At 37.9% G+C, this 22,904-nt stretch overlaps 1 protein-coding gene across 1 annotated transcript in view; it reads right to left on the bottom strand.

Moving 5' to 3' along the window:
- Positions 1-22,904, bottom strand: part of BMP6 (bone morphogenetic protein 6) — a 1,112,490-nt gene that overhangs the window by 237,847 nt on the left and 851,739 nt on the right. Inside the window, exon 4 of the mRNA XM_044065417.1 lies at positions 1,080-1,271. Coding sequence (XP_043921352.1) covers positions 1,080-1,271 — 192 coding nt within the window. The remainder of the gene's footprint in view (positions 1-1,079; positions 1,272-22,904) is intronic.

The raw sequence follows: 22,904 nt of genomic DNA, 5'->3' as shown, positions 1-22,904 counted from the left end.
AAGTGTGTATGCAGGGACATGTAAATTGGTACAATGATAGTAGGGTTTCAGGGGAAAAAGACCTTGATACAACTAAATAAGGCATTTAAGGTGCTGGAATGCAGAGGGGAGTGACTGTAAAAGATGATTAGAAACATCAATGTGTAAACATGATATGAATTTTAAAATGGACATCAAAAAGACCACTGAGAGTATTAGAGATTCTAGAAGATCTGGGATATCTAGTCGCATTTTGCCATGCTTTCGAAACCTTTCCCTGCTTAGTTTAAATGTGTGTTTAACACCACCGGATTTGTTAGCAAGCTTAATTCTGTAGGCCAGGAATTTATAAACCGCAAAAAGAAGTATATGCTTACCCCAACAAAAGCTTTAGAAAAGTCTCACTTCTCGTCATTTATCAACATCAGACAGTTTTATATCTAGAGTTGTACCCTAAAGTGATACAGGTCTGAATATCATGATATTAGAATCAGAGTGCAACACAAGAAAACTGCTCATTCTTAAGTTGTTGTCAGTGTAGACTCTGCTTTCCTGATGTCTTTTCTGGAGGTCCACAGAAATAAACATCAAACGTGTTCTTCATTTCAGACAAAACAAGCAAGATGTGATCTAAAGGTTACTGCATAAAATCAGGTTATCTGTATATGTCATTGAGCACACTGGAATCAGTTACTGTACTCCACTTTGCTGTATTTAGCAATCCGCTGAGTGCTTGAATTGGCAAACACCCTTTAGGCTGGCTTTCTTCACTGTCAGACTCTGAGAGAAACAATAATATTTAGCTGCAATGATATTAAAAAAATAGACTTAATGTTATTTTCTTCTAACATAACTGTATTCTGCCTACTTGATATTTAAAAATCATTTTAAATATTACCAGCATGTAAGCCATAGTAAGTGGTATAGGTTATAAACATAAATTGCAGTTTTATCAATGTACTGTAAGTTATAGACTCAACAAGCGGCTGACAAAAAAATCAAGATAGAAAACAAATATTGGATGTATCAATGCACTGCTGTTTAAAGACTCAACAAAAGACTTGCAGAAAACAAAATAGAAAACTTTTTATGCATGTTACCATCATTGGAGACTCTTGAGACTTCTTGAGTGTGTGTAGAACGATTCCGATTCTGATGTTTGCGCCTGTTTGTTGATCGTGTGGTTCGAACATGCACCTCACTTGCTTTGAAGAAGGCTACTGTGAATGGTTGCTTGTCATAAGGTCCATCTCTTCCTACCAGACCTGCATCCCTGGGATTTATACTGTGACCTTAGAATAATAAAAGCGTAATTTGAAAAGTGAAACTTACTATTTTTTAATGTTGTCTCAATCTCTTTTTTAAAAATCATACAGTCTTCCTGCATCTTGTAATCCTTCTCTATAGCAGACCTTTTCCAGATACCCTAGCTAAGGCAATGACAAGATACCCATCTGAAAGGTAGTATCTTAAATGGGCAAGTGGAGTGGTGCCATTTGTAATGGCTACCATGATTTAAAGGGACTGAATCACACACTGGTATGAGTATGCCTTGTCCCGGTCCCCATACACTTTGTAGCAGCAGTGGCAATCCTCAACCTTCAACCATTATACTGGCCATTCAGCCCATACTCCAAGAGGCTGACAGCCATCCTGAGGGTGTTGTGTTTACCCCCTCGCCCCACCATTAGTTGCTCCAGGTTTCTTTTCTTGCCAAGGCGCAATATAGGCATAGTAGCCAGCTGGCAGAACACACAAATAGCTGTGTGCCTTTCTCTATATAACCAAATGAAATATCACAGTAACTTTCTCAGAATAATATGTCATGATTCTCAGTTACTACAAAATGTACTTTTCTAGTGATTTTTTATTTTATTTTAATTTTAATCTACTTGTCAACTGGGTAAGCCCACTGGACAAAGTATCCCCTTTCAGGTGTGACCCTGGACCGCTATCTGCTTATGTGACTTGCTCAGAGCCACATAGTAGGCAAATGGAGACAGTAAGAGCCAGACCTTCTACCCTTGACTATAAAAAGCAGCTCATTAACAGCTCAGAGTCTTAATCCTCTGCACTGGCTGCCAGACTGATTCCAGATAGAAAGAGATAAATACTCTGCTTTAGTGGACTGTCCAAAAAGTAGTTCAGTATGTTGCACTTGACATTTCTTTATCTAGATCAAGACATACAGACAGAAGCATAGCTAGAGTGGTGTAGAAAAGGGCAGTAGTCCTGAGTGCAAGGTGTTAGGGAATTGGCAAGATCTTTTTTTTTTTAATTTATAGGTCCTCAGGATGGGCAATACTGGGTGAGGATATTAGGATCTGGTGCTCTTTCCTAGGATGGAAGGAGTGCCACACTGGAGAACAGTGCTTTTTTCTCATGTCAGGACTTGGCACCTCTCCTTATGAGAGAAGGACAGAGGGTCAGAATTGGAGAATGGAAGAGTGGCATTTTTTTTGTTGCTGTCGCATAGTAAAGCATGAGAGCATTAGGACCTGATACAGCTCAAGGGAGGAGTGCAAGATCAGAGTTGGACATCTTTTTTCCTCCTCAAAACTTAATATTGAGAGTTGTTAGTAAGAGGAGTGGTACAGGGCTCCAAATCAGTCAGCTATGGCTCTACATAGACATAACATTTATCCTTATTTTCTAGAAATCTCCTACCCCTTTATAACCAGGTGATTAATATCCATGATAAATGCTTCCCTCACTACCACCAACAGACAATGATAAACTACCTGGAGCCTTTTGTGTTTACTTTAAAAGGCATCTGACACTTTAAACCACTTGTTTTTCATAAATCATATACACTTATTTGGCATCCTAATGATAGCCTGTCACAAGACAACACAATATGTTAACAGCAGGACTTGTATGCATTCAAAAGTCACAAGGCAACGTCTATAGAAGTATACTACCAGTAGGAATTGTTGAAGACTAAGGCCCTGGATTCTTACTTTTCATACAATTTGTAACCTTCCTATCTCCAACATAAAACTATTATTTTATATTCAGATTGTCTAGTTTTCTTTAGAAATTGTCCATCACTCCCCATCATATTCATATACTTTCATGCAGAAGATGTTTAATAAGACTTGAGCATTTGCATCTCTTAGTCTTTCACTAGCTGCTCTAGCAAAATATACTAGGAAATTTGTGGGTATTAAATAGAAGAGTATCAGGGCAACCGGAAATTAAAAGGAGATATACATGTAACAGTTATTGCAGGCAGACATACCACATGTAAACTGCACCCACAATGTAAAGTTACATGCATAAATGGACTGGGTTAAGAAGGTGCAAGAGTCCCATTTGGCAGATGTATATTAGCATTTATACCTCCATCAAGAAAGAAATGCATTCCTTAGAACTAGGAATCTGCCTTGATCTAGATTTATTTTACTTGATTACTTATTAGTGTTTGTTAACCTTACAGGCAGACCAGTCCAAATTGATCTCTTTTAAGCTATGACAGGAGCTCAAAAGCACCATGTGCCAGTACCATGAACCAGCTCCCTACCCCCTTAGCTATATTACTATATTAATCTGATCATTACATTGTAGCGATCAAATTATTACAGATCCATGCCCCCCTCAGCTCTTCCATTAAATAGCAAAAAAAAAAAAAAAAAAATTCAGACGTTCTTTCCACTGGCACACCAACCAGGTGGCCAGATGCATAACATGCTCCCCCTCCCTCCTGCCCAGCCATTTAGGTCCTGTTTCTGTGCCCTGACCCTCCTCCATTTTATTAAAAAAATGTTTTTTTCATCTTATAAACTGTAGTAAACTACTTGTTACAAATGTAGCAAACACTTTAGAGCCTTCCTGCATGGAGTGCTATGGTGCTCATGTTTTATGTTAAAAAAATCCTCTTATAAAACTGTAGCAAACAGTTGCTGCAGTATATATATGCTGCCTGCATGGAGTGATACAGAGGTCAAGTTTTATTTAAAAATTTTTTTTTTTTACTTTTACACTGTAGCAAACTGCTTGCTACACTGTAGCAAACAGTTGCTGCACTGTAGACCACACATGGAGTGCTAAAACACTCAGGGTTGACCACAAATGCAACACCAGCTTTTAAATACCAGCTTTTAAAAGCTGGGATTTTATTAGAGATTGTGATTGGATGATTACACCCCCACAACACTTTGTACCCAGGGCAGTTGCCCCTCTCATCCTGCACTAGCTACATTACTGCAAATAAAACACTGTTATATGAAGTACAACTAATAGCACACAATGAACATAACAGGAGGAAGATTAGCTAATGGACTTTTTATTCCATACTCAGTAGTTCAAAGAAAGCACTATTAAATCCTAAATGCCAAAAGACTGAATGCTGTAAGACAAAAGTCAAAAGGTGAGATGTTGAAAACCTGACAGCATATATGGTTGAAGGATAAAATATCTATATGTCAGTATGTAAAACATAGTGAAACACTAGATGTCAGTAACATTATAAAACTTTATGAGTTAAAACAAAGAGCCAGCAGAATGGGATGGCATAAAACTGTAAAAAAACTTTAATGAGGCACAGCTTAAAAACATATACATAAAGTAATAAAAGATAATAAAAGAGATGAGTGCTTTTGCAGCAAACCTTAGTGCTTCATCAGATGTAAAGTCACAGAGAGAGACATCAAGATTTAAATACTAAAACTAGCACCTCAGATCACATAATCTTAGGGTAGGTTTAAAGGGACAAACTCATTCAGTCCCTTACTTCTTGTAGCTTGAAGCAATAATATCCATTTAGTCTCAGTGTTTTCAGTGCTAGTGCTAAGGTCACCACCTCTTACATTGGGTATTCATATTTCCAACACAAAACATGTAAAAGTATATATATGTCCTTCCTTAACCACATGTTTACCCAATACATTCTTAGTATTAACTCATACTACAAAGATGCTCCCTAATTATATTCCTAAAACAACCATTCATTTTTCCCTAATAATAACTGTGGCAAACATCACAACATGCACAATAAACAATATTCTGAGTGCCACAGTCAATATAAAAATCAAATCTGTAATGTTGACCTGTGACTGGATGCATAAAATAATTACCTTCCTTAATATACTTACAAGCATTACATCCTCCCTATATAAAAGTTCCTTTTGGATCTAATCTAAATTCATTGCTATCTACAAGAGGTTTGTAGCACAACATTCTCCTTATAGAGTTAAAATTCTTAAAGGAAAACTTAGGCTCATCACCAAAGACTTTTCTGCATTTGGCATCTGACATAAGTATCTTCCAATGTCTTTTAATAAAATTACAGACATGATGTACATTATTAGAATAGGTCAAATTCATCCTCACACAGTCAGTGCTGGCAGTCCTTCTTGTAGCATAGTCAATAATTCTATTACTAAAGAATGGCCTTGATCTAGTCTGTTGACAAAATAGCACCTCATTCTGTTTCTGCACTATCTCAGTCACAATAACCTCTCTGATGAAACTCATTAGATAGAACATTAAATGAAGAATACATCCCACTAGCCTTATTATGTAGTCTTGGATGCCTGTAAAATTGACTTTTCATAACATTCTTTTTCAAATGTTTAGGATGCATACCTCTAGCATGTAATAAGCTGTTATTTGTACATGCCTTCTTATGTATGTCTGTTTCCATTCCACGATCAGTTTTCCTTACACAAACAAAAAAGTCAATTTCAACTGGAGAGTGCTTAAAAATAAATTTCAGAAAACCAGTGGTGCTATGCAAATAATTAATAAAACCATGTTAAGGATTCAGTAGATCCAGCCCAAATAAAAAATACATCATCCACAAACCTAACATAATATAAGAGCAAGTCTCGGTAACTGTTTGTTCCATTGAAAACAAATTCAGATTCCCACTGTGCCAGCACCATGTTTGCGTAACTTTTTGCACACATGGTGCCCATGGCAACACCCACCTTCTCAATATAGTATTTCTCTGCAAAAGAAAAAAACATTACTCATGAGAATAACATCTAATAAAAAACATATTAAATTTTTATTTATTTATTTTTTTTTTATTTTTATTTTATTTAACATTTGTTGACCGGGATAGTCCGACTAGGTTCAACAGAGCCTGTTTTAAGTGGAGGCCCGGGGAGAAATGCTCCAGAAGTAGTGGATTTAAGTACAGTTGTCTACTGCTCCTTGTATTATCAGTCTTTGGCCACGTAAAAATCTATCCTTCCTTAAAATCGGACATATGTTAAAATTTTCTCATTTTAAATTCCATTAACCTCTTCTCATATGCCACAATATCTGTGAACAAATCAACAAGCTTCTGGGAACACAAAGCTGAATCCAATTAAATATATTTGATCAGAAGTATACACTGAATTATTGCTAAGGAAAAAAATCTAACAAACTCAATTCCTAACTCATTCAGAATAACAGTAAACAGAGACACTATGTGCATAGTAACAAACAATCATCAACACTATTGGCTTCAGCCCATTGATGCAAGCTCATCAAAAAATGTTTAGTATCCCAAAGAACGGTGCCTATAAAAGATAGACCTAAATTCAGTACCTCATATTGTTCAGCAGTTAATACTACTGAAGAAATATTTATAATCAAGTTTTCAGAATTGTTTTCCTTACAGCAGGGCCCAAGTCTAGTTGATGCTTGCCACCCAGTCAACTCCTGCTCCTCGATCACCTTCACATATCATGCTTGACCAACTCTGGTAAATGCAGTTGTAAAAAGATAACTGGTTGAGGCTGCAACATCACCACTCAACCTGGAACACAGAACATTTAGAGTTGTATCTGAATTCTGCACATTCAAAGCCTCTTTGTTGTTTAAAGCAGAAGATATATCAGATTTATCAGTATCCAGAGAGCAACCAAAGCCAGTGTTAACAATTAACATAGCCTCACAATTTTTACATATTTGTTTAATCTCATGAGCTGCTGGCTGTACATTTGAAGTAGTGGATTTAAGTACAGTTGTCTACTGCTCCTTGTATTATCAGTCTTTGGCCACGAAAAAATCTATCCTTCCTTAAAATCGGACATATGTTAACATTTTCTCCTTTTAAATTCCATTAACCTCTTCTCATATGCCATAATATCTGTGAACAAATCATCAAGCTTCTGGGAACACAAAGCTGAATCCAATGCACTACTCGCTCTTTCCATGTCCCATGCAGCAGCCAGTGCAATTTCAATTGGTTCAAAAAATTTAAGTTACAGTTCAATGTAACATAATCAATGTAACATTATAAAACTTGAAAGCATCAGTTTCCCTAGCCTTGATCAGGTGTAAACTTGTCAAGGTTTAAGTTCATCAAGCATGCTTCCTTGAACCTGCAACTCATCAATTGATGTTTTCAACTGAAAATCATTGGCAGTACAGTTGGTATTAGTGTGCCAGCAGGGATTGTAAGGTTTTGGAATTTTTCAGTCTTTGAGACTGTATGATCCTGGATTTAGTATACATAAATAAGAAGGATGTGGCAGGCAAATCCCCCACATGGAAGGTGCCTCATAACCCCATTCAGAAATGTTTTTTTTTAAATCTGGTTGAAGCTTCTTGAAATGGTATATTTGTCTGGCTGAAGCTACAGCCAACATGGACTCGTCCAGATCTTGTGGAATTATCTCCACCAATATAGAGGACTATAATTATGTCAAGACCAAATATGGCTACAGCAGTGATCCAAGTGCCCAAAAAGCTAAATAAAGTGAATATAAAACACGGTCAATAAACAAAGGCACGGAAAAGGTAATGTAGACTGTGTATGTCATTCATAAAATATCTCAAAAGGAAAGTGTTATGAGGATCTATAGTTCAGAATGAAGCAGTGCAAAGAAATAGCAGCTAGCATGAAGCCATAAGAAAGTGAGCTAATGCACAGAATGCCACACTAGCACAGGAAATAATCGTTAGAATCTGACAAAAATTGCATTTTAGATCGTGAAAGAGTCAGCAAGATTATGTCTGGGATTTGGAAACATTTGCTGCATTACAGTAGACAATGTTGAATGATGATTGGCTATGCTCAAAATGTGTGTTATTCAGAGACATACTCAGCAAGGTTGGTGGAGGCTGAGCAACATAGCTGCTCAAAGTACATACTAATGTCAGGATAATCAGAGGGTCATGAGTAACAGTATTAAAATGATAGGTTTTGTGTATATAAATGAGGTAAAAAAAATGGCAATGTGATTCAGAAAAGTATAAAGAGCAGTCTGTGATGAGTGAACACCAGTGTTAATGACTGCAGTAAAATCCTGATGTACATGTTGAGGAGTTGTGAAAACATGCTAGGGGCTGCTGCAGGGTTACAAAATGTGTATATGCATAAGGCTATTATTACTGCTGTGAGCCACAGTGCTATATGTGCTATGTGTCATCACCTTCAGAGGCAAAATGTCAGTCCACTGTGTTTACCATATTACGATATTCATGACAACACTGACAATGAAGACCAGTACCGTGTGGATAGGGACACCATACAAGAGGTAGTAGACATATATCATCCTTATCTACAGGCCCTTGAGAGTGGTGGATTACCTATCCCAGTGGATACATAGGTATGTGGGGTTTTACATGTACTAATTACGGGGACATTTCAGTGATCAACAGGAGACACAGGAAGGGAGGTAACTCAGGCATCTGCCTTGAGATAACTCCATCAGATTCTCAATGGCATGCTGCAGTATAGGAGGAAGATATGACGCTTCCACGTACCACAGACGAGTGAGCCAACACCATGTGGAATGTCCATGATACAGCACAGGTGTTGGGGGCCACAGATAGCACCCACATTTAAATAATGGCCCCACTTGGTGATCTGATCACAGGGTGTATGAACTGTAAAGGGTATCTATCCATTAACTGCTAGGTGGTCTGTAATACAAAGGGTGTCATCTATAATGTGTCTGTAAGCCCCTCAGGCAGTTACCATGACTCCCTCATATAGCAAACATGTAACCTGTATCAATGGTTTGTGAGGGGTGACTTCCCCAAGAGGTATCATATTACTGATGCTGGATATAGCCCTGGTTAATGACATTCATCTGAAATCCACAGACTGTGACAGACTAGAGACAGAACTATGCCCTATCACAAATCCGAGTTATTGTAGATCATGTGTTTTCACTGATGAACGCATGCTTTTGTTGCCTGAATGTATCTGGTAGTGACCTGCTGTATGATTCGGGCACATGTCCTAAATAGTCTCAGTCTGTGCAATGTTAAACAACATGATAATTAGCAATCAAATGCAGCAGGGAGGCCAGTTGAAGGATGGGCATCTCATAAGACACTAAGCAGTAGAGAGTGAGCCAGATGAGGAGTCAGTGTAAGATACAGCAGCAGGGGGTGAAAATAATAAATGAAGGCTGGACCTGCTTCCATCTAGCAGTATGCCATATGCTGTGGCACTGGCAAGGAAGAAGCAGCTTACACATACCTGGAGTCCACAGTAAAGCATAAGCACAACAGTAAAAGGGATGCATGCAGACCCAATACCAGATTGTGTTTGCTTTGCACATAGTCTGGCCGCACAGACATAGGTAACCCAAGTAAAAAACAAGTACACAGGCTTGGAAACAGTTATCATCATTTGCACAGAAGGGGTGGGGAAAAGGGAGTATGTCATGTTTTCCACATGAATATGTGTGAGTGCTATACAAAATGCAAACTTTGGAGTGCAGAGTATGTCTGTCTGGGGTGCGTATGGTGTGGTTTAACTGAAAAGTGCTTTGGGAGGGATCACTGTGATTGATTGTCTGTGAGCATGAGGTGATATGGGGGGCTACAGTACTGTGCATAGGGGTATGCTAGGACACAGCCTCGGTAGTAGTTGCTGCACTATTTTTTGATGTAATGGACAGGTCCAGGGGATGGATGGAGGATCTACCCATGGTAGGTGCTTTTACTGGGGTGGCCCTTTCCTTTAATCCCAGTGGTGTGTGTCTGTAGTGCAATGAATTCAACAACCACTGGTTTACTTATTTGTTTGATTCTGACAAAAGGGACTTTACCAGCTGGTTGCTTCCTCCAGCATTTGACTTCAATGTCTCCATTTCAAGCTCGACGGACCGAGGTTTGGTTTAAAACACAGCTCAAAATGCTCAAATTGCTGATGAGGAGGTACAGGATGCTTCAGCAGGATGATTCATTTTTAAACAAGTGAATTATGATGAAGTAAGTTCCAAAAGGTCTTTGCCTATGGAAATTTCCAGTGGGCACTGAGAGTGGGTCTGTAATGCATCATGAGTTTTTGGAGCTATTTCATCATACCAGGATGGAACTCATGGACATTCTTATAAGGGACAGCAAACGTAAGTTATTAAAGTTAGACAGTGCTATATAGGATCTTAACAAAACTTTAGTCAATGATTAGTTGTTTGACTCTCTTAGAATTGAATATCAAAGGATGTTTGATGAATTAGAAGTTTATATCAAAAATAATTTTGATAAGAAACAGCAAAAGATTTTAAGAGATATCAGAGATTATTTTAATAAGCGAGCCTCCCCTCCCACAGAACCTCCCTCCCCCCACTTCCAATTAAGAAGTTTGACTCATTTATTGAATGAGGCAGACATCCTAGTTCATTGGAAAACAGGGACAATGACTCTGAAGTGCTTCAGTATGATTATTTTGTACAGTTTACTCTCCTGAGATGATCAGAGAGGTTGGCACATCAGAGAGACACAATTCATGACCAGAGAAATGCTAGGAGTACTTCTGGGGAAGTGAGAGGGAAATACACAATGGGCAGAGGAAGGAAGAACAAACATATCTTCCCATGAACTGAATCAATAATTGGTTCATGTGAAAAGCTGCCCTACTTACAAGGGTTGTTTTAACATTTTCAATTTTAGTGACATTCATTTATCAGATGTGCATTTCTGTTTACTTAGGGGTAGTGATTATGAATCATTTTGACTATTCCTGTAAAATGTTTACCATTTTGAGCAATCACTTTACTTATGAAAGGGTTTCTAAAATGTAATTAATATATCACGCGCCAAGACTGACTGTTTTTTATCTGATGCCTTACATCAAGGTATTATAACTAAGGATGAATTTGATTATTTGAAGGTGAAGAAACCATACACGCTTTCTCTATTTGGAATTCTTAAAATACACAAGAATGATAAGGATCCACTTTTGTGACCCATTGTGGCTCCAAAAGGGTCAAAAACAGGACCTCTGATGGCATTCATTTCTTTTCATTGTAAACATATTTTATGTAATATTCCACATATACTGTAGGGCTCATAGCATTTTTGGATTTGTTGAACACTGTAGAATTGAATTCAGATGTTTATTTAATAGCAATTGATGTTAATTTATTTTCAGTCATATCTCACCAAATTGGTTTAAATTTCTTTAACAAAATATTGATGAGTGAGAAGAAATTAGAGAATTCTAAATTCAATTTAAGAATAGAATGTATGGAGTTAGTGCTGGGCAACCATGTTATTTTCTTTGAAGCTGAGCTGTTTTGGCAGATTTATGCCAACTTGGTACTTGTAGCATGGGAAAAGAACCATGTTTTTGTAGCCTCATACTTCTACAATGTCTCATATAATAGATTTTTGGATGACATTTTAATCATATGGAAAGGGAAATACGAGATGATACCCATGTTTATTGAATACTTGTCAACTACAACTTCTTTACTTGCATGTATTTTTTGTACAAGAATGAAAAAGGAAATAAGTTTTTATCTATTATATACAGAAAAAAAGACTTTTTATAATTCAGTTTTGCTTTTTAAAAGTTTCCATTCTTTATCTCAAAAGACAAGTGTTGTGAAGGGGCAAAAGGTATGACTTTCCAGGTTAATTTCAATGCATGAAATATACATTAAAGAAATCAATAAATTGACAGAAATGTTCAAGGAGAGGGACTACCTGGTATCTTTGTTAAAAATACTTTATAAAGAGGCAGGGAAAGGGAGGCAGGATAGATTAGCTCCAATACTGCGACCAGAAGGTGCCCCTGGAAAATTAAAAAAAGTAATAAGACCAAATGAAAACAAAACATGTATCATGGTGGTACCTTTCCACTGCAATGCCACTGCTATTAATAGCAATTTTAGGATGGCTTGGAATGTTTCTTTTCCACTTGATGGTGAAGGAGAAACTGGGTAGTTACCCAAGTGCAATATATAATAGAGGCAAAACCTTAAAAGTATGGTTTGAAAACAAAGGTACGCCTAATTTAAACACTTGCATTTCTATGATGGCGAAATGCAGCATGTGTGAATTTTGCAAATATGTAAATGATGGTCCCTGTGTTACAGTCAGTGACTATAGGTATACCATTAAGTGTCCAAGGAAATGTAACATTAGAATGGTAGTATACTGGGCTACCTATGTCTTTTCCCAAGCATTCTATATAGGAAAAAAAAAAACAGGAGGTTGAAGGAACAAACAGGCAAATATGTAAATGATATTAAAAACAAGAAATCAGTAAATGCTCTGTTCAGACATTCTGTTATTTGTGCAGAGTTCAAGATGTTTATATTCTTCGTTGTGGACAAAGTTCTTGTTGATGGGAGAGCAGGTGAAGGTGAAAGTATCTTAGAGTACAAGGAGGCACTATGGCAGCTGAGGCTGGATGCAGCTAGGAATCCAGGTTTAAACAATTCTCTTTCCCTTATGAGCCATTTAAAAATGCAAGCTATAGTAATATAGGAAAGTTCTTATGTACTGTTGTCACTATGCATTCACATTTATGTTTTTAAACTTCTTAATGCACTATTTGTATTAACTACTTATTAACTATTTATATATTTTTATGACATTTATGGTGATGTCACTACTATCCAAGGCAATTGCATGTTTTATATTGATACATTTAATATGTTTAACTATTTTTAATTAATTAACTATTATGTGTTTTAAAATCTATTTTTATTCTTATTTTGTTATGTTGTGGTAGGTGTGATCAAAAGAAGCAATTCTGATACAGGTGTGTGTGTGTGTGTGTGTGTGTGTGTGTGTGTATATATATATATATATATATATATATATATATATATATATATATATATATATATATATATATATATATATATGTAAAGAGAGAGAGAGAGATAATACACTTTTTAAGTGAGAAAAAACAATCTCTTTTAAGTAGTATGTCTTTAAATTTTAATTGAATTCTGATTGACTGTGTAATACTTTATATAAGCCAGGCATTTTGAAGATTTTTATCACTCTGATGAAGCCCCGATGGTATAGAGCGAAAGCACTCAGTGTAATTTAATAAAAGTTAATTTTCAACTGATTTATTTCCTCTTGTTCTTTTCACAAGACTGATGTATTTTTTGGCTATTTTGTTTGTGTCATTGGTTTTATTTAGTTTCATAGGTAGTACCAAATTGTGGCCAGATGTAAGTGTCTTACACAGCTCTGGGGACATCTGTTACTAGATGAGCTGCATCTGTGAGTACCATGACCGTGGGATGCCATTTCCTGCTTGTAGGCAGCTCCACATGTAATATTGCCATGGAATTGCTAGTGCTGCATGACTATGATGTTGGCCATCCATAGAAGTAGAGGTTGATTGACTCCATGAACAACATCTACCACATGGTATGTGAGTAAAGAAGGATCTACCTTGTGTCAGTATGTGACTGATTCTGACAAAAATGTCACACATACAGGGCATGCACTCCCGCAGGTCATCTGACACACCCAGCCATACTCATGTCATCTCTGCAATGTCTGAGGGGGATTGCTAGCCTATGCCTCCATGATGACCCTGCACATATGTTGGGTTGTGCAATGCTGCATGAGGGCAGTAACCATGCCATTTATGGTCACCAGTACACATCCCATATGTTCACCTCCTGCTCTATGAGACCTGTGGTGGACATGGATGGCTGGGCCATAGGGAGTGATACACTGCCTTGACTGCATATGTCTGCACCAACCTTTCCTTCCTGTGTGATGTACATCACTTGGATGTTGTCCACAGGCACTGGAACTGGGTACACAGTCTGGTTATTAGATCTTGTGTGCAGACTCACTGAGGCAAATACTAAAGCTGTACTTCTTGACCATGCTAGCTGTTCATTGCCATCATTATCAGAGTCAGACTTCTCTCCAACATCAGACAGTGGAAATGCCATTGTAGTGGAACCAGATAGAGAATCACTGGTGAAGCCACCACAGCACAAAACCCAGTATAAGTATAGCCCTTCACCTCTACTTAACTCCCAGTGAAAATGTGATAAGATGGTGAAGAATGACAGTAATGGGTAATATAACCTTACCTTCAGCAGGTGCCCTTGTCATTTATATCTGTGATGTACCTTAAGTACAAGAAGCACACAATATCACTGTCATGTTCACTAAAAAGGGCATCAAGCCAAAGTATTAGCAGCTTGAAAGCGAAAGAGCAATGCATACCTGATGTATGAATACTCTTGGAGCATTCTGTATCTTGACTCTGATGTCTAACACTTCATAGAGGTACTGTGGTGAGTCTGATGCTCCATGCTGGGATGCCAAAACCTCCTCCTTCTCCATTAATGGTGGCTCAATCAATGGCCCACCTTCCATTTTCCTCCCCTCTCTTGCAAGAGAGACAGCCTGTATTTCTACATCATGAATGCCAGCAGCCCTATGGTAGTAGAGTGGATCATTGTGACGGTCCTGGCCACCAACAGCATGATAGAGGTGGTCAGCAGTTTCCTGACATAGAAAGAAGATGTAGATTATCACTTTTTTCTCTGTGTAGAAGAACTTGTCTTTGTCTTTCCCTTAAGAGGCATATTGCAGTGTGGAGAAAGAATGCACTGTTTTTCCAGCTAGACTGTCTATATCAAAACACCCTTCCAGTATAATTTATTGTGAATGCTAACATTTAGACACAGGAGTATGCTATACAACCTTCTCTCACTGACAAGTACAGAAACAGCACCACAAGCAGACCCACTGAAAACGTACACATGTATGCACACATGCATGTGTATATATACACACACACACACACACACACCCATACACACACACACACACACACACACATAAACACACACACACACACACACACACACACACACACACACAGACACACACACACACACACACACACACACACACACACACACACACACACACACACACACACACACACACATATCTAACCCATGAAGTTAAACATACTGCCACTTGGAAATCCCACCCCTAATGAGGTAGTAGAGTAGATACATTCTGCAATATGTGGTCTTCTGTAGATACACCACAGGGTTATAACTGCTGTGGTCAAACTCCATAAATACACAGTCACTGACACAGTACAGGATGTAGGATAAAGCTGTACTGGTACAATGTAACTGTTACAGTGCTAAGTTTATGTTATAGACACCTATGTGTATCCCAAGAGAATACTCCACACAGGTATATGGGTGTCACAGCATATCACAAGGTAATGTTGGCCTGTCTCCCTTAAGATCTGTGTTTCACAATTGCTAATGGGTGTGCATCCCATTAACTTTCACAACATTTATGCATAACCTCTCTGTGTTTCACTGACTACTTTACCATTATAAAAGCATTTAATAGGGATTATACAGCTCCATACATCAAGTATTTATTCAAAGGAATATTAGTTAACAATTGCAGAAAGTAAATGCAAGAAACATTCTATATATACAGTTAATAAATAGTAGTTCTGGTTTTGGGGTTAATTATCTTCCATAGGTGCAGTTCCTTTCCCGAGCAGTACTCTGTGATTTCTTCTTTAGCATTATGATCCCCTTTGCAGCTGCCAGGACTTACATTTATTTATTTTATTTTACATTTGGTTACCGGGAAAGTCTGATTGGATGCAAGTCCTTTTTCAGCAAAGGCCCGGGGAGAAATTCTCCACATATAACAAAGCACATACAACCTTAGTATTATTGATTACAATTTCACAGTCACAGAAGTTAAGACATTTTCCCTTTTACATCATTTCCCATATACAGAGCAGGATACTTTACATAATACATCAAAACCATAATGATAGTCAGCAACTGATAACATTTGTAACTGGGTGAGTTAAGAGAAGATATTCAGTTTGAAAGGTGAAGCTGTAAATATAATGCTGGAAGGATCGTTTAGGATAGACTTTACTGTTAGAAGGGAGACACATTTTAGGTAGATAAGTTAGGTGACAGATGATAAAGGCGGAGTAGAAGAGCTACAGAGAATATTCTAAGGTTTAGGCTTAGGGCAAGAATGAATTGTAGAAGGAAGAAAAGGAATTTCAGGCTGAAGGGAGGATAAATGCCTGATAGAAAGGTGTAAGAGGTAATCCTGTGAGACCTGAAGTCTAACCTGGAGAGTTACAGTTACATATCCACTTGGCTTGTAAGAGTGATTTTAGGGATTGTTTGAATAGGGTTAAGGAGGAGATTGCAGTTATGTTAGTGGGCAACATGTTTCACTTTTTGGCTATAAAATTTGAGTATAGGGAAGACCAGCAGAGTTGTAAGGTTTAGTGACTGAAGGAGAAATTTATGATTGGAGCATAAGACTCTAGCACTGGAGTAGGGATGTATTAGGTTTTGCAATGCAAGGATTTTGTCTGGGTAGTAAAGTATTTTGTGGGTAAATATGAGCTGGTTATAGAGAAGAAGATGGGGGAGTTCGAGCCAATTAAGTCTTTTTAGGAATGAGCAGTGGTGTGTGAGATGAGGACTATTAGAGGCAAATTTTTCAAGTTTAGCAATATCTGATTTTCTATGATTGGTAAGGATTGGGGAGGCATATAAGAGAGTAGACAGAAGGTGCATTTGTGCAATTTTTGCTTTAGTGCTGTTTGTGAGGAATTCCCTGTTTCTATATAGGCCTCCTAGTTTTTTATGTACTTTTTTAATGCTGAGTGCAATGTGATTATCAAATCTCAGGTTGCTGTCTATTTCAACGCCAAGGAGTTGGTGTGGGAGACAGGAGAGATATTGGTATTGTTGTGAGATGTACATCTTGTTAATTTGGACTTCTTAGTATGATGAATATACAATGAGGGCTAAATCTATGAATGTCTCTGAAACACTCATTCTATATAGCACACCTATGAGCAGAGTCTCTTGGGCAGGTCTACGCATAGTGCACATACCTGAGCACCACCAAGGTGCACTTGCACATGTGGGGGCATGCTAATGATGGTAGGAGGTTTTATGTACTTCTCTGGTTAAGCCTGGTAGGCATTGGTTCACTAAAAGAACTATCTTTCTAAAAGTCAAAGTATATGTTATAAAGCTAGACTGCATCCACCATGTTTCACACCTTCTATCTTCTTTCTGTGCATGTAAAAAATTTTATTGCTCATCCTGAACCCTGTCACTAGCTGCAGTGAGTATCAATTATCAGAATGGGAAACAGGCATTACTGTGACATACTAATCATTATGCTCAAGTATGAGACCTAGTGAATGACCATGGTTTCAGATAGCACTTGTGCTTGCAGGGTACCCAAGTGGTGCTCACAGGACATCAAGGTCTTTCTCTTCCTCTTCCTACTTCATAAAGATCACTAGAAGCATTTATTGGAGGACTGTTATGAGGGTACTCCATTATAAGGTGGATCTCTGACCTATCTCACCAAGATGGTTACTGATGCCACTGGCATTCCCCCTGAACTGGTGAGCAGAGCAGGAGAAATAGATAGGACTTTTACATGTGATGTAATGAAAACTCAGTATAGAAGTACTATAGACCATTATTGTACTCACTTTACTGAGTAGAGGTTCATGATAAAACCCACAGAAAAAAGTGAATATAATGCAAAAGGTCAGACTGGCAATAAAGGTATTAACTAAGGTTTCACGGTCCATCTATTTATGGCTATATTTCATTCATGCTGAGTTTTCAATACAAAACTTTCAGCTAATAACAACAGGGTATCTATCCACAAACTTTACCCAAGACTGTAATTCTTACCTTAGAGATGTCAATGCAGTATACTTCTAAATCTGACTCCACAGCTTATCCTCTTGAAAGCTTGGCACTATACCAATGGTATGCTACAACTAAAAAATATATTTTCTTCTAGTGGAATATGTAAGATTTTTACTTCTGACATACTGAAACCTTACAACACATATGATCTGGAGATAAGTTTCACCTGGCTTATTGTGCAGAGGTAAAATTACCCCTAAATTGAAAACAAGCATAGTGGCAGACTGTAACAACAAAAGCCCTCTGAAAAGCTGTATATAGGTTCATAGGTTGATACTAGGCTATCTGCCCTAGGGCATTTATAAGCCCAGCCAGAGTGTGTTTGGCTTTTGCCACCCTTTAGATTAGTTGACTGTACCTCTGTATAGTAGGTCACAGAAGATAGCCCTATTAAGGTTAGTTTACTGTGTCTCTGTCTAGTAGGGACACAGAAGAGATCCCAGGGGTAAACCTACTATCTCCCATCCACTCGTCAAGATTTCTCTTGAAAAGGGTCATTGAGGGGCTCTGCCTAACATGGATTGGGATTTTGTTCCAGAGTGAGGGGAGCCTCTGGAATATGAATCTGTCCCTCCAGCATGTCCTATTTATTTCTGTGCTGAGGTTTAAGTCCCTGGAGCGTGTAGCTCTAAGGGATTTGGATTTCCTGAGGTGGAGCATGTCCATTAATTCTGGTTTGGACATGGCTTTATACGTCAGGCACAGATCGCCTCTGAGTAGGCGGTAAGCAACTGAGTAGAGCTGGAGTTTCTTTAGCCTAACTGCGTAGGGCATCTGTTTGAGTCCCTTGATCCTCTTGGTGAGGTACTTTTGGGGTCTTTCCAGTTGCTGCAGGTGTCGGGTAATGTACATCCCAAATGGGGCATTGTATTCAATTATGGGCCTGATGAGTGATGAGTAGAGGGGCACAATGACCTCTCTTGATCTAGATGTGAACCCTTTCGTGATAAGGTGGGCTATACAGAAGGTCTTTCTAACCACTTTGGCAACGTGATTGTCAAAGGAGAGATTGCTATCTACTTGGGTCCCCAAATTCCTAATTACTTCTTCCATACTTAATGGATTACCACCTATGTGGTAATTTGTGGGCACTTTGTTTTTCCCAAAGGGGATGACTATGCACTTTTTGGCATTTAGCTTTAGGCCATGGCTCTGGCACCAGTTATCCGTCTCTGTGAGACCCTTTTGGAGGATGCTTGTGTCAGTCGGCGAGTCGATTATGGCACCCAGTTTGCAGTCATCTGCGAACTTGGTCAGCCATAGTCCTCCCGTGTTAGCCTGTACCTCAGAGAAATATATACCAAACAAGAGAGGTCCCAGGACTGAGCCTTGTGGGACACCACTTGTAACTGGTTTAGAGTCTGATATGGCACCTGCAATTCTGACCATGGGGTTCTATCCCTGAGCCAGTTTGCAACCCATCTTGTGACATAGGGGTTGATATTTAAGCTGGTGAGCTTATTTATGACGCCTGAGTGGGGTATTGTGTCAAAGGCTTTTGCGAGGTCCAGGTAGGCTGCGTGGACTACCTTCCCTTCATCTATGGCCTTGGTGACTGTTTCAAAGAAGTCGACCAGGTTCAAGAGGCAAGATCTGCCCTTAACAAAGCTGAATTGGGTAAGATCCAGTGTTTGGAGGTTCCCAATGTCTTTGTTTATGAGTTCCATGATGATATGCTCCATAGCTTTGCAGACCAGGCTAGTCAGGCTTATAGGGCAATAGTTTCCTGGGTCCGTTGTGGCACCACCTTTGATGAGTGGGACCACTGTTGCTGTACACCATTCCTTGGGTACATATCCTGTAGTAAGGCTGAGATTGAACAGTGACTTTATGTGAGGGTTCAGTTCTTCTATACTAGAGGCCTCTATATAATAGAGGCCATATGTCAGTTCTCTGAAGGCAGCTCTAAATAAAAAAAAAAACAAAAAAAAAAAACACAACAAAACAAGGCCTTCTAATAAAATAATGGGATACAAATGAAATACTTAGTGACCAATGAAATATACTTTTTCCAGAACGGTACACTACATTTGACCATGATGGAATTACAAAATATATTGATCATGTTGCTGTTCAACAGATACTGTTCCCCCATGTGATCCTGTAACTGCCATTTGGTTTCATATATCACTTGCCTCTGAAAAATGATTCTGACATTCAATATAGTCCTGATGTTGCACTGAGAAGAATGTACAAAACATTACATCTCAGTAATGCATTTCTATTTGCTGCTATATCACACCCCATTTTCATATGCATTGCTCTAAATATTAAATAAAAAATTAATACAACAGTATTGTGCTTTGGCACTGCATATTTTTACCACTGCACCCTGACCTATCTAGTTTTTTGAGATAAAAAGTGCAAGACTATCAAATCACAGTGATGAAATTCAACCTGGTGCTTTCAGACACCAAAATTTGCCCTACCTCCCACAAATCTCCAGTAATAATCACTTCAATGTGAGTGATCAGCATTATCCTGCTATATGCTTTCGTCCACTGACTTTCTCCTGCTACTATCAAATTTCTATTTCCAAAATGTGGAATACTACCTACTGTACAGCATGGAGCAAATGAACAAAATGCAGACCACAGGAATCAACTAGAAAGTTCACAGCATGGTTAATAACAGTTTCTTCATGTTTATAAAGCAGCTGTTTTATTATTTATCACCACTAGTTGTTAAAAAAGTTACAGCAATGACAGTGTTACATACCTTTACAGTGTGGAACATGGAATTTTAAACATTTAAAATGATGAACGTTCCTCATAATGAGCTTGATCTGAGAGCTTATGGTTCATCTCCTTCCCACCAGACACTTCTGATGATCAGCTGTGATCTCCAAAATTGGCAAGAAAATAGCCACAAAAATATGTGCTACAGCAGAGGGGTCAAGGTGCTACTACACACAACCATACCTATTAACTGTCCCTGATTTTACAGAAAGTCTCTGATTTTGCCTCATATTTTGCTATATTCCTGATTTTGTGGAAAGGATTTTGCCTCATACTTTTTGCCCTTTTCTTGATTTACTAGTAAATTACTGAGGACTACGGACAAGTCAGTAATGGCAGATATTAGGATTTCATACTTCTTATTGTTCAGAAAATGCATGTTGATGTAAAGCCTGGTGTTCTAGTAACTTTTTTTAAGTGAATCACGTTAATATTTAAAATTGTTTAAATTTTGGGCCTTTGTTCTCCCATTATTTTTGTTAGTCCAGAACTCTTGAGCACAGAAGTTGAGAGGCATAAGATGAGGTGAGACATAACTCTCAACTGTCCCTGACTTTGCAGAATGTCTGTGATTATACCTAATATTTTTGCCCTACCCCTTATTTCTTGTAAATCACTGATATACAGACATGTTGGAATTTAGAGTTTCATACTTCGCATTGTTCAGAAAATGGATATTGCTGCAAAACCCATTGTTCTATTACATTTTAAGGGAATTAGAGTAATATGTAAAATAAAAATTGTACCTGATTTTGGCCCCTATTATTTTTAGGCATGTCCACCTCACCATTTTTTGCATAAAAGTAAAACAAAATAAATAAAATAAAATAAACAGTCCCTAAAGCTCCACAGCATTGCAATTCCTGGCAGTCACTAGTCATATCACTACTAAACTAGAGATTACTGCGGTGAGAAGATAAGAGCAACTGACTGCAAGTGCTTAGCATGGACAGTTCTCATTGGTCTCTTAGATTCATATATCACTAGAGACTGCCAACTCAGAAAGCATGGTTGTACTTAATAACTAGTTGGTACATAAACTGCAAATCAATATGACTAAGGTTGGTGATCCAAGTCCTATTAAAATGATCACAAAAAAAATGTATTTTTTATTGTGGCACTCCTCTGGGTACAGTATTTCACAGCTGGGTCACGTGCCCTAGTGTGCCTCAGTGTGATACCACCTCTGCTCACCACCTGGCTTGGTTGAAGCACTAACTAATCTGTTTGTGAGGCCAGGTTGCCAGCATCATGATGGGTACAATTCCTTTTTGCTGCCAAATATCTCATAAAACTTAATAATAAGCTATGCCATCTGCTTTATTCTGATTTGAAACATTGAGTCTTCTTTACAGTAGAAACACTTTATAGTTTATTTGAACAGTCCATTTCTGCTTAACAATTCAGTTATTGGATGTAGAAACTCTTTTTATTTTACTTGAAAGATTGCTTTATACTTCCTTGAAAACATTAATTTTACAGGCACATGTTGGTTTTACAGCAGATCACAAATGTTATTTAAATTTTTATATAGAGAAGTGAGTGGCTGTATTACTATATTCTAAGCCATTGAATGGTTAACAAATGTGCAGTATGAGTGGTTACAATGTTATATTAAGCCACCTGTCACTGATGGTAAGGTATTATTTTATGTCTTCTGTGAATGGTCTTATTGTTACATCTAATGAAATTTGATTGGCCATTAGCTAGATAGTAAATGTGTAATATGATTGGTTATACTGTTTTGTTATGCCTTCTATGATTGGTGACACTGTCTTATTTAAATGTTTCACAAAAGTGTTAATATTATAAATTGGTCTGATGAAGCAACTATTTATGTGAAAGCACTCACCAACTTTTACTATATTTTCATATTCTATTTTATTAAATAACGTTTAGACCTGGAATATGCATTGGTCTCACTCTTTGCATTTTTTGTTAATTTCTCTTTTTAATTGATTTTACAAGTTTCAACTGTAATTATTTGCTCCGTATATTTAATTTTTCTATACCTAATTCCAAATAAGTAACTCTTACTTTTCAGCAAAGATGATGCAAAGTATGAATTGCTAACAAGCCTCATTCTGTAGTCATCATGTGCATGATTGCTGTTTGCCTACTTTCTGACTTCGAGCAAATCCCTTAACCAGGTAAAGCTCCTGGGTTACAACTGAAAAGAGGTACTTGTGTCTCATTATATGGCTTATACGGCTGTCAAATAGCAAAAAGTCCAATACTTGCTAATAAGCAGTATGTA

This window comes from Protopterus annectens, chromosome 3.part0 (genome assembly GCF_019279795.1).
Source record: "Protopterus annectens isolate FY-2018-M chromosome 3.part0, PAN1.0, whole genome shotgun sequence".
Lineage (NCBI taxonomy): Eukaryota > Metazoa > Chordata > Ceratodontiformes > Protopteridae > Protopterus > Protopterus annectens.
The sequence above is the reverse complement of the archived record's forward strand: the minus strand, read 5'-3'. Positions and strand labels throughout refer to the sequence as shown.